This window comes from Mustela putorius, unplaced genomic scaffold (assembly GCF_011764305.1).
Source record: "Mustela putorius furo isolate JIRA1106 unplaced genomic scaffold, ASM1176430v1.1 tig00003863_pilon_pilon_pilon, whole genome shotgun sequence".
Classification (NCBI taxonomy): Eukaryota; Metazoa; Chordata; class Mammalia; order Carnivora; family Mustelidae; genus Mustela; species Mustela putorius.
In genome coordinates, this window is record NW_025422015.1 from 23,765,212 (window position 1) to 23,778,283 (window position 13,072).

The 13,072-nt window shown below is 37.9% G+C and overlaps 1 protein-coding gene across 7 annotated transcripts in view; it reads left to right on the forward strand.

Annotated features, from left to right (window-relative positions):
* ARHGAP18 (Rho GTPase activating protein 18) overlaps nucleotides 1–13,072 on the forward strand; it is a 195,745-nt gene that overhangs the window by 136,127 nt on the left and 46,546 nt on the right. For all 7 annotated transcript variants that reach the window (XM_004740182.3, XM_004740181.3, XM_013063615.2 and 4 more), the window contains exons 3-5: nucleotides 2,387–2,622; nucleotides 6,504–6,567; nucleotides 10,779–10,957. In XM_004740182.3, the coding sequence (XP_004740239.1) occupies nucleotides 2,387–2,622; nucleotides 6,504–6,567; nucleotides 10,779–10,957 (479 nt within the window). The remainder of the gene's footprint in view (nucleotides 1–2,386; nucleotides 2,623–6,503; nucleotides 6,568–10,778; nucleotides 10,958–13,072) is intronic.

A 13,072-nucleotide genomic window follows, 5' to 3' on the forward strand; every position in this document is an offset into this window, starting at 1 on the left:
GTCCTCCATGTTATTCCTTATGCTCTGCAAATAAGTGAAACCATATGATAATTGACTTTCTCTGCTTGATTTACTTCACTTAGCATAATCTCCTCCAGACCCGTCCATGTTGATACAAAAGTTGGGTATTCATCTTTTCTGATGGAGGCGTAATATTCCCTTGTATATATGAGCCATATCTTCTCTATCCATTGTCTATTGAAGGGCATCTTGGCTCTTTCCACAGTTTGGCGATTGTTGCCACTGCAGCTATGAACATTGGGGTACATATGGCCTTTCTTTTTATTGCATCTGTATGTTTGAGGTAAATACCCAGTAGTACAATTGCAGGGTCATAGGGTAGCTCTATTTTGAATTTCTTAAGGAATCTCCACACTGTTTTCCAAAGTGGCTGCACCAACTTGCATTCCCACCAACAGTGAAGAGGGTTCCCCTTTCTCCAGATCCTCTCCAACACTTGTTGTTTCCTGTCTTATTAATTTTGGCCATTCTAACTGGCGTAAGGTTGTATCTCAATGTGGTTTTGATTTGAATCTCCCTGGTAGCTAGTGATGATGAACATTTTTTCATGTGTCTGTTAGCCATTTGCATGTCTTCTTTGGAGAAGTGTCTGCCCATTTTTTGATGTGATTATCTGTTTTTTGGGTATGAGTTTGAGGAGTTCAGTATAGATCTTGGATATCAGCCCTTTGTCTGTAGCGTCATTTGCAAATATCTTCTCCCATTTCATGGGTTGTCTCTGACACAAAAGCAAAAATGAACTTTTGGGACTCTGTCAAGATAATTTAATGTCTCTTAGATTTATAAAATTATAGTCAAATCATTCTTTTGTTTGGGTTCTTCATTTTACTCTGAGTCTTTCTAATTTTCCTGTAAAGTTGAGCTTACTTGTGATAATCAGTGCATGGCCCAAATGCTCGTTCTCAGAGTTTCAGGATGGAAGCAGTGTAGCTGTGGTCTGCTGAATAAGGAGAAAATATTCCCCAGAAAATAGCATTCAGGTCTGATACATAGCTGTGTGTCATTATCTATTTCATAATTTTCCAAGAATAAAATGAATTTATAGATTGTTATTCATAATGTGATTATAAAGAAGGCCCATGCCTTTTGTTTGACTTTAAATGGTTTGAATTTTACCTCTACTTTTTAATGGGTCAAGTGCCTCTGTATTTAGATCTTGTTTTCTTTACCTAGCATGTCAATATCTGCTTTTTTTCTACCCCCGCCCCAGCAGGTTGTTTTCATACATGTATACGGCATTCTACCTTAATCGTATTCATAATAATGGCTGGCTTTTTATTGTCCGTAAACAGTTTTTATTACCCAGCGTGCAGAATGCCTGACACTACCTTATGTTTCTTAAAACTGAGGATATACTAGACTTCTGCCCTCAAGGAGTTTATACAATGTGGAAGGATATACAGGCTGTAATAGAGCTCCGCAAAGCTCTTCCCTTGGAACGTTTTCTCGTTCAAGGTTACACGGCAGCCAGGACAGTTATTCTTTATGTGGCAGATGGGAGAACAGAGAGGCTGAGTGACTTGTCCAAAGTCACGTGGCTATCAACCTGGAGAAGTGGTGTGTAGATGAAGGTCTTTGAGGTCTCAGGTCATTGGTGTTTCACTTTCCTCTATAAACTTAGTGCTTGGAGGGAATCTATTCTTGTTATCTTTCTGTTTTTCTGTAATTTTCATAGATCTTATATAATATTTGCTTTACTGTTTACTTTCTGCTTTCAGTGTTTTGAATTATTATGTAATTAGTTTCCTATAATAAGCTATTTTTTTTTGTTTAAAATAGTGTGCTTTTCTTTTTTAATTTGTAAAAAATGTGAATCTGATGTGCTTACTATGGGCATTAAAAACTTAATTTGAAATTGATTAGTCCCCGATGTCTAGATACTCTTTACTTCTTTGCAATAGTCCATGTCAGCTACAGTGAACAGAGAAAACAGGCCTTTCCATCAATTACTGTTGGACTCTAGGGCAGTGCTGAATTTAAGCCAAGAAACAAGGCTTTAATGGGTATCTCCAGCATTGACTTCCTTCTGTAACTTGATGGAAGTAAGTTATCTTTTCATTGCTTGCTCATCTCTAGAAAGGGAGCAGTACTATCTTGCCCTGGTTAATCAGCAGGGATGTTATAGAGGTTAATCACTTGTGAAGTCATTTAAAACTTTTAATTGAGTATACACGAAATGGATCTAAAATTTGATATCTTTGTGGCTGGAGTTGATGGCTGTTGTCCAATTTCAGATAATGATTCTTAGCACTGCATTTTGACTTCTAGTAGAAGGATGTCAGCAAGCATGTTTGGAAAGCTTAAGAAATGTGAAAGTTTTCATATCTTGTGATTTTTAAACCCCATTTTTCTCTACTGCCTTTAGAGGGAGAACTGGAAGAAGAGTGGCTTAAGGAAGCTGGTTTGTCCGATCTCTTCGGAGAGTCTGCTGGGGATTCCCAAGAAAGCATGGTGTTTTTGTCAACACTGACTCGGACCCAGGCCGCTGCTGTTCAGAAACGAGTAGAGACAGTCTCCCAGACCTTGAGGAAAAAAAACAAACAGTACCAGATTCCTGACGTCAGAGACATATTTGCTCAACAGAAAGAGTCAAAAGAAAAAGTAGGGTTTTTTTTTGTTTTGTTTTTTGATGTTAAAGCAAAGGAATAAAGGCTTTGAGCCGGTTAGACCAATCCATTTTAATTCAGATAATTAAAAACTTAATGAGCACTCCTATACCAGGCACTAAAGCTCCGTGCTGGCAGGGAATGAGAGAGACCTAGTCCCTGTCTTCTAGAAGTTACACTGTTGGGGCAGAAAATTAAACAAGTTAAAATTCAGTGTGATAATCCTTGTGTTAGTTGTCCTGACTACTACAGAAAAGTAGGAGGCAAGGGATTCTTCCTTAGTTATTAACTCCTGTTTGAATATTTGCCTTTCCTGAGACTCATTTGGGGATGAACTGAAGTATGTGTGCATGTGTATGTGTGTGTGTGGGGGGGGGTTGGTTAGGGAGCTAACTGCAGTATAATTAGAAAGCAGGAACCCTGAAATATGAAATAACTTCCCCTTTGTGTCGAGTCCTTAACATAGTGCCTAGCATGTAGGAGATTTGAGTAAATATTTGTCAGGATGATTAATTTATAATGGAAGCTGTTGGAATCCATGAGGAGACTGTGGGGCTGATGGATGAAGAGATAACAGGGCGGGCATGGTGAAAGTGAGAGACCTCGGTTGCTTAGAACAACCCCTTCCTTGGTGGGCTGTTTTGTACTCATCTATGAGGACGCAAGGAGCTTACACAAAATGTAAATTAATATCATCTCTTCCTTTATCAGAAAAATCTTCTAAAAAAAAAGTTAGCTGAATTAAGTGATATTCTTAAGGTTAAATTGGATTTACATTCTGGATTATTCTCAGGTGTACTGAATAGTCCTGGCCTAGAAGATCCAGGAGGGTTTTGGAATGAGAACAAACAAAAGGAATCTTGAACGGTGACGATAGTAGTACTAATTCCTGCCACCACAACTGAACACTTACTGTGCTAACTACTTTGCTTGCTTATTTCATTTAATCCTTACAGCTGTCCTGCGAGTGAGGTATTACCATTTCCAGTCTACGGCTGAGGCTCATAGACTTTAAGTAACTTGCTCAATGTCCCGTAGATAGTAAACCCAAATCTGTGTGACTTCGAAGTAGGTGCCTTTAACCACTGCGTGTCCTGTTGTATTTGGGTTTCCCTATATGATTCTGATATTAAGTTATCTGAACAAGATATCCTATTTATACTACAAATGAAGGGTACCAAAAATCATATGATTCTTAAAAAAGAAAACTACCTTGTATTTAAAGTATCTTTCTGCCATGTAGAGGTCTTCTTTCTGTAATCATTTTATTCTTCTGAGAAATCCTTAATGGCTTCAGATTGCTACTCTGTTTGCATAGGCAATTTTGGATCAACTCCAGTCTATTTGATAGGAGTTTTGGGGTCACTGGATTGCTCGAGGCAGGTCTCTCACTGCTGTGAGGCAGTTAAACACTTGCATACCACCCAGTGGTTATTTGGGACAGCCACTGGGGTTGAAGGACTGGACTAGGTTTCCAGATGTAGGAAAATGAATGGTAAGGAAATACAGTATTATGACATTTCCTTCCCAATTAAAGAACCCTCCCTAAGGGAGTTAAGAGGAAGCAAAAAGGGGGAGGGGGAAAGAACTGAGTCTAAGCAAAATGTCTGCTGTGGGATTCCTGCCAGTCTCCAAGAGGATGTTGCTACTCACGGCTAGAAGCAGCAGTTTACAGCAAATTCTCAGTAATATCTAAGCCACATGGTTTGATTCCTAGGTAATGGGCGGATTGTATCATCTGATGGCACCATTAAGAGAGAAACAGCACAAGTAAATTAAAATCACGTTAATTTGCGTACACTGCATGCCTTTAATCAGAACACTGCCACCCATTAGAGATATGTCTCCCATTCCTCAAGGAAACAGGGGCCAGACATCTTCACTTGCAGTTCTTCTGTTCTCAAAGAAGTACACATTTGGCTCTTCCATTTTAAAATGCTTCCTCACAGGGTGCCTGGGTGGCTCAGTGGGTTAAAGCCTCTGCCTTCAGCTCAGGTCATGATTCCAGGGTCCTGGGATCGAGCCCCGCATCAGGCTCTCTGCTTATCAGGGAGCCTGCTTCCTCCTCTCTCTGCCTGCCTATCTGCCTACTTGTGATCTCTGTCTGTTAAATACATAAATAAAATCTTAAAAAAATAAAATAAAATGCTTCCTCACAAAGCCCTTGCTGACATGAGGAAATATTATACAGAAAGGAATACTGTCGGCACTGGTATCTTCATTTGCTAAGGAGAAGTTCTGACCACATGCTCCAAAATACGTGTTCGTATGGAAGATTAGCTCTGCTCACTGTGTTCATTGTGCTGTGGAGGGCTGGCCTTCCACAGGCTTGTGGGCAGAGAGAGGAGGACGGTATTTGCTCTGTCTTGAGGGGAGCTGAAGTAGCATCACGACCCTCATGCCACTTTTGTGATTGAGTAGTCACTATACACTGTCCTCTACGAGCTGCACCAGTGGGCTCATGCTTTTCTAGACTCTTCATAGGCTGCCGGTGAAGGGGAGAGTCCTTCCTGGTCAATGGCATGAGGTGAAATGAAAGCTTTTGTCATCCTTTCAAACACTTCATTTGACTGGAGATGAAAATCCAATAGAGTGATTATTTAAAAAGTAATTCTTTCAAACTTACCTCTGTGTATGATTGAACTAGACTGCCTTTCCTGATTCCTGAATTCCTTCTGAAGACTTACTTGGAAGGAGGAAGTATTACCTGGCCGCACTTCCTGGCGAGGGGAGCCAGCCATGTTCTCCTGTATCTATAAACCCTTGGAGGTCTACAATTTTATTTTCAGGTGTCACTGCCCCAACCCCTTCAAAAAAGAGTTTCTTTGACTATCTGAGCTCATATTACCTGCTTGGTAATTTAGTTTTAATTTAGCTCACATTTATTAGTGGCTTTTTTTTTTTAATTTGAAGAATTTTGATTTTATTTCCTACATGTCAACTTGCAATTTTGTTTTATAACAGCATTATCAAAATATAATCCAAATACCATCTAATTCACCCATTTAAAATCTATAGTTCAGCGATTTTTGGTATATTCACAGATTTATAACCATCACCTCAGTCAGTTTTAGCACTTTTTCATTATTCCCCAAAGAAACCCATTAGCAGTCATTCATGTATTGCCCTCCTCACCCCTAAGCAACCACTAGTCTACTTTATATCTCTATCTCAGTTGCTTATCCTGGACATTCTGTAGAGTAGGAATCCTGTCTTGTGATTGGTTCCTTTTACTTAGTCTAGTGTTTTCAAGGTTCATCCACATTACAGTTTGTATCAGTACTTCAGTTCTTTTTATTGCTGAATAATATTTCATTGTATGGATAGACCACAATTTCTTTATCTACTCTGTTACTAGATATTAGCAGTTTTTTTAAGTTTGTCGTTACCACTCAAGTAAATAGTGGTGTGCTTGATGGCAAGGAAACTTTTTTTTTTTTTTTTTAAAGACTTTTTAGAGTGTGAGGAGAGGGGCGGAGGGAGAGTAAGAATCCCCAAGCAGATTCCCCGCTGACCACAGAGCCTGACAGCCTGAAGTTAGGCTTGACCCCAGGACCCTGAGATAACACGTGAGCTGAAATCAGGAGTCAGCCAGTTAACCCAGTGAGCCACCCAGACACACCCATGGCAAAGACTCTTAGTGTTTTTCATGTTCCTTATAGGGGTTAGTATTATGTCTCTACAAATTGGGGGCAACCTAATATTTGTTGGATGATCGCTTGTTGATTATAAATATAGTACTTTTTTTTTTTTCTGTGGTGGTTACAATTCTGAGTATGTTTCTTATACTCCGAAGGCTGGTAATGGAATTATGTACAATACCATTTCTCCGGTTGTGAGTTGGAGATGACTCACTGGCCCACTTTCTATCTTTAGGTTCCAGATGGCATCGACACACAGTCAGTCAGAACAAATGAAAATAAATATCAAGGAAAAGATGGTATGTTGGACCTGTTCTCTTGTATTTTCCTGTTTATTAGCATAACAAGCAGATACAACCTTTTAAAACATTCACCTTTGATTCTAGGAAGCAAATTTTATTAAAATTCTAATACAAAGTTCCCAAGTAGGTAATTACATAAGGCTGGAAATATAGTGGGCCTTTGATTTTTTTTTTTTAAAGTTTGTGCATCTCTGTATAAACATCTCTATGCCTAATCAATTTCCCCAACTGTTTACCATGTGCCAGGTACTTTGTGAAGATGTTTATTTTACCTAATTTAATTTACTCAAGAACTCCGCATAGTAGATACTGTTCTGAACCCATTTTACAGATGAGGATATGGAGATTTAGAGATATTAAGTGCCTTTCCCAAGGCCATACAGCTACTGAGTGGAGCCAAAGAATTTGGAGTTTCATTCTGAAATCGCTAAGTTCTTTTTTTTTTTTTTTTAAAGATTTTATTTATTTATTTGACAGACAGAGATCATAAGTAGGTAGAGAGGGAGGCAGAGAGAGAGAAGGAGGAAGCAGGCTCCCTGCTGAGCAGAGAGCCCCATGTGGGGCTCAATCCCAGGATTCTGGGATCATGACCTGAGCTGAAGGCAGAGGCTTAACCCACTGAGCCACCCAGGCGCCCTGAAATCGATAAGTTCTTAATTCATAAGTGGATTCCTTTTTAGAAAGTTTATAAAAACTTAAAAAATAATTTTGGGAGCAATTCCTTATCATTCCTTTTTCTTTTTTTTTTTAATTCTTAAATTTTTTATAAACATATATTTTTATCCCCAGGGGTACAGGTCTGTGAATCACCAGGTTTACACACTTCACAGCACTCACCAAAGCACATACCCTCCCCAATGTCCATAACCCCACCCAATTCCTTATCATTTTTATCATACTTTTTCTCTTCTATACCTGTTATTTCTGAAACGAACTAGAAATTCATGGCATGGGTGAAAACAAGTATTAAGACTTCATTAGCACTTAATCAAGAAAGAATTTTTAGCTTTCTCCCTTATTTGCAAAAAAAAAAAAAAAAGTATTCCAAGTGAAGCTTAAAAATTTAATCTGTACTGTGTTATTTAAAAACTGTTAACAGAGGTGGTCTGTGTTTGCCAGATGTTGGCTCAGGGACTTGTCCTTTTGTTTTGTTTATGATCTTCAGACCTGGCACCTGGAGTGCCCACGCCATTCATAGTGTTGTATTGGGATTAGAGGTAGTAGGGGAGGAGTGTAAGGCAGACTTGGGGAGGACTAGGAAGTGTTTCCTGCCTTCTCCTCACTATCGGGTTAGTCCAAGATTACATGGGATGTCTTGGAGTCTTGGAACATCAGTATCTCTATTTTTCCTACCATGCTTTTCTAAGAACTTCTCTCCTATACCCTTGCCTTTAGAAATAAGTAATTAATCGTGTGCATGTATGTGTATGGACACAGACATGGCTATGTCTGTTTCCTACACTTGGGTTTTTATATATGTTCAATGAAAGAGATTTATTCTCATGAAAAAGTCATAGAAGTCTTAATGTTGTAAGGGTTGTCCCATTTCAAATTAATTAATTGGCTAAGTACTATTCTTTTTATTAAATTATAAAACTCTATGCCAATGGCCCACTGTTTTTATACATACAATTAGAAACATTAATAATACCCAAATAATTTTTCAAATTTTCATCTTAGTATGTATATTTACTTATTTTCTCTTGATTTCTTGATTTCAGTGAAAGAGGGATAATTCTTTTTAAAAATAAAGGCACTAAAAAAATAAAATAAAAATAAAGGCACTTTGGAATATTTGAACAGTTGAAAAACTCTAAGGAGTTGTGTAAAATATTTATAACCCAGGGCTATTATTCACTTCAAAACCAAAGGAGAATAAAGAAGTCATGCTATTTACACTTAAGGACTTTAAGAGTCGAAAGGTTTATGTCAGAATTCTCTGTTAACTTTTCTCTATGAGAGTAGATCATTGATTCATAGATATTTTTATTAGTCAGTTCACCATCTGTTTCTTGCAGCAGTGCCTACAAATGAAACTCTTTTTCCTACTGTCTACCTTTACTTGATCTACCATTTGAACTCAAGCTTTTATACTCTAGGTTTTTTGATTTTTGTTTTTAATATTTGCCACAGTTGGGAGGAAATTCATATATTGTAAATATATTTTACCTTAATTATAATTTCTCTACTCAGCTTTGAAATTAGCACAGAGCTTTTTTTTTTTTTTAAACAGGGTCACAGGTCTGTGATTCATCAGTCTTCTATGATATCCAGTCCTCATTACAGCACACATACCATACCACATACCACCCCTCTACGCCTCCCCTCCAGCAACCAACACAGGATATTTTCTATGTGGAGCAGTGGTGATATGGCAGTATTGAGGGAGAAAAAAGAGTAGTTTTAAAATTCTTGTCCATAAACACACTACTTCTGGAAAGGTAGCTTCTAATTTAAGAAAATGGCTAATCATTTTTTTCCCCCCTCAGACTGGTTTCCTAGGAAACCAACATACATATTCACAGTAAAACATACAGCAGTGGAAGGTGGTGGAGAAGAAAAACTAAAATTGCGCTCTGACATTTAAGTTAATACTTTAAAAATTAATTGTAAAATGGTTTAGTTATTCTAATTAAAAGAAATGTCACAGGCTATTGGAATAGCAACATAAATAATATACAAATGTGCCAAAGATGGCAGCAGTAGGTAATTACCATCAAAGAGCATCACATTTATTCTTATTTTTGGAATTGACATTGGTATGTGTTTACTTACTCTTAACTAGGAGATGCTACCAGGCCACTGAGGTAGTCTGCAGGGCCCAGTGAAAACTGAAAATGTGGGACTTCTTGTTCAGATTCCAAGGTGGCAACAGCAGAGTGTTAAACCCAGGAGGGTTGAGGCCTGAGACTTCACAAGTCAGTCACATGCCCAGAAGCCTGCCCTGCTTATCAAACAGAATTAATGAGGCTAGAGTTATGTTTATTCCTAATTTTCTATTGGGTGAAACAGAAACATATTTTTAAAATTTAAATGACTATAAACAGATTTTTCTGAAGGAAGCAGTGTTAATAACACACACACACACACACTCACACACACATATACACATATATGGCATGCCTTTATTGAATTTTTTAAATAACTTGACCTTCTAGCACCTTGCTTTGTTAGTGCAGAAGTGTGTAAATGCACTATGTAAGTTTATTTTGTAATTCAGAGCTGCTCACCATGAATGAAAAGTCTGCAATGAGAAAAACAACAACAACAACAAAAACCCAGTAATCCTGTCATTGGTTCCAAGGTTTTTCTAATGTGAGTTATGTTTAAACCAAAAACTTATTAACAAATTGTGTCAATTAGAACTATTTTCTCCAAAGCTCTAAAGCTAGTGTTTTAGGCAACAAGGACTTCCAGGGTTAATTCTTTCCTAGAAGATTAACAACAGACAAAAAATGTTGAACTTATTATATACCTTTGAAATGTTGATGTAAATATCCAGAATTTATTTGACTAGGTTTATAGTTGTGAGAACCTCAATAGTCTTTGATATAATTGGGTACAAAACCTATTGGTTCCTGTACCAGGTACTTCCAGACCCGACTCCCTCTGTGGCAAGTGTTTGGCACTGACTCTTATTTTGGAATTCTTCCTCTGATAGGTAAATAACATTCTAGAAAAGAAACACAGGGTGTGGAAGAAGTCTATTCCAATAATGTATTTCCCTGTGAGAAAATGAAATGGTGTATTACTAGTTCTAAGAGAGAGTAAAACTAACTTCCTTGAAATCCCCTCTCCCCACCTTTTTTTTTTTTTTTTTTTTTTTTTTTTTGCTTTTGCTTTTAATCTCCCATTGTAAAATAAAACAACAATTAAGTCTACTAAATTTTTGTGAGGTTTCTCATTCAGAGTTTGAGATCATCTATCCATGTTGGACTTTCACCCAATTTAAGCACTGTGACCTCACAGACAGATTCCATAATTGAACTATGGCTTCTATACCTCTTATATCCTCCATCCACCATTGGTAGGATTCTTGGGGTAAATGATTGCCTTTAAAATAACCACTAATTATTGACCATAGTAAATAATATCTTCCCCAAAGGTTTTTATGTAGTTGATTTAAAGAAGTAAAGAAGTAAAAAAAAGAAATAAAATATATTAATTGAACCTTTTTGTTTTTGTTTTTTTGTTTTTTGTTGTCCCAGACCAGGCATCTAGCCTAGTTGTGGGTAAAAAAGAGCTGATACCCCTGGTTGCTGAAGAGGCACCTGCCTCTGAAACCGATATCAACCTGGATGTATCGTTTGCAGAGCAAGCCGTCAATCAGAAAGAGAGCTCCAAGGAGAAGGCCCAGAAGAGCAAAGACTGTGATGCTCCGTTATCTGTACGTAGTACACTATTCAGATTTCACTCATCAGCTTTTTATTTTGGAAATTTCAGATCCACAGAGAAGCTGGAAGAAGAGTACAGCAAACACCCCTGCAGGGGTCACGTAGACCCATTTAACAATGAATATTTTACAACCTTTGCTTTTCTCCTCCTGCATCTATCTGTTTATATGTTGTGTTGTCAGCTACATACTCACTTTTTTTAAAAAAGACTGATTGATTTATTAGAATGTGGAGGGAAGGCAGAGGGAGAGGAAGGAGAGAGAAACTCAAGCAGATTCCCTGCTGAGCTCAGAGCCACGGGTGGGGCTTCATTTCCCCGTCCTGAAATCATGACCTGAGCTGAAACCAGAAGTTGGACACTCAACTGAGTCACGCAGGCACCACTCACTATGTTTTTTTTTTTTAAAGTAAGCCTTGTGCCCAATATGGGGTTTAAACTCATGACCTACTAGAGTCCCATGGTCTACCCACTGGGCTAGCCAGGCACGCTTTCCCAACTTTTTCTATTTTGTTTTGTTTTGTTTTGTTTTAAGCTTAGCAAAGACATACGAACATTGCTATAATACTTAAGAAATTGAACACCAAAACAATAATTATATTTTACATATGGTCTATTAAAATGTTCCCATTTGCCACAATATTGTTGTGTATAGCTTTCATCTTCTCCAGCCCCATCTGGAATTCAAATAGGGGGTCCAATGTTGCATTTGAGTTCGTATCTTTCTGGTTTCCTTGAATTTAGATCACATCCCCTGCTTTTTCTTTAATATTTTGAAGAGTGGAAATAAAATTTCTGACTTTGTTCCTCATGACTGGATTCAAGCTACACATTTTTGGCCAAACTGCTGCAAGATAAGGTTGATGTCTGATTGCATCATCAGAAGAGGGTCATGGAGTCACACGGCCCCTTTATTGGTGATGGAAATTTGACCTCTCAGTTAGGGAGATGTTCACCAGATATCCCTGTTAGAAAGATAACTTTCCCTCTGTGCAGTTAATACTGATTTGTGATCCTTAGGACTGGGCGGATATTCTAATCGTCAGCAACAACCCATTGCCCACTAGTATCACCATACATTTGTGATTCTTGCCTGAAGTAGTAATTAAACTCGTGTTTGAGAATTTTCTTATTCCTTTTTTTCCTATTCTCTTTCCTATCCTATTTCTTATTCCTATTTTTTCCTATTTTTTTGTTCTTTTATTCCTAATTTTCTTATTCCTTCTATTTTGGGTGGTTGGCAATCTTCTGTAATTGTTGATTGCCCTTCCTTTTCTCTTTTTGTTTTTGAATATCACTGTGGACGGAGGGCTACCTTTTTTCAGTGTTTTATAAATCATTATTGTTTCTCTTTAAAATTTGTCTAAGTACATCTGTATGTGGGAGCCCTTCAGGTTGGTTCCTGTATCATTTTAACATGGCTTCGTTCTTTTACTTCTTTGCTTTCTTGTAGAAGATGTTCCCAGGCTCGCTTTGTACTTTTCTTCTCCCTGACTTGAGGGAATCCATTTCTTCAAGGAGCCCTGGTTTCTTTTAGTAGCAGATAGTATTTAGAAACCAAGCTCCGTGTACTGAGTGTTCTTGTTACTACAAAACATGTCTTACATTTAAAAAAAATACATGTATTTAGGGGCGCCTGGGGTGGCTCAGTCGTTGGGCTTCTGCCTTCGGCTCAGGTCATGATCCCAGGGTTCTGGGATGGAGCCCTGCATCGGGCTCCCTGCTCAGCAGGAGTCCACTCTCCCTGCTTGTGTTCCTTCTCTCCTTGTATCTCTGTCAAATAAATAAAGTCTTCTAAAAAATTCCATGTATTTATTTATTTTGTAGAAATTCACACTGCAAAAACAAAACAAAATTGTGTAATGAACTTTCCAGTACTTTCCCACTTGCCCCAACATTCATTAATCCATGGCTAGTCCTCACCTCTCTGTACCCCCAAACAGTGCTCCATTCTGTGTTATTTTGAAACACATCTCTGAATTATATATTGTCATCTATAAATACTTCAGTATGTAGTTCTGAAAGAGGGGTTTTAAAAAATGTGCCCAGATTCCCCTTACTGTACCTAAAAAATGCTAACAATTCTTAACTTTCAGTATCCAGTCAGTGT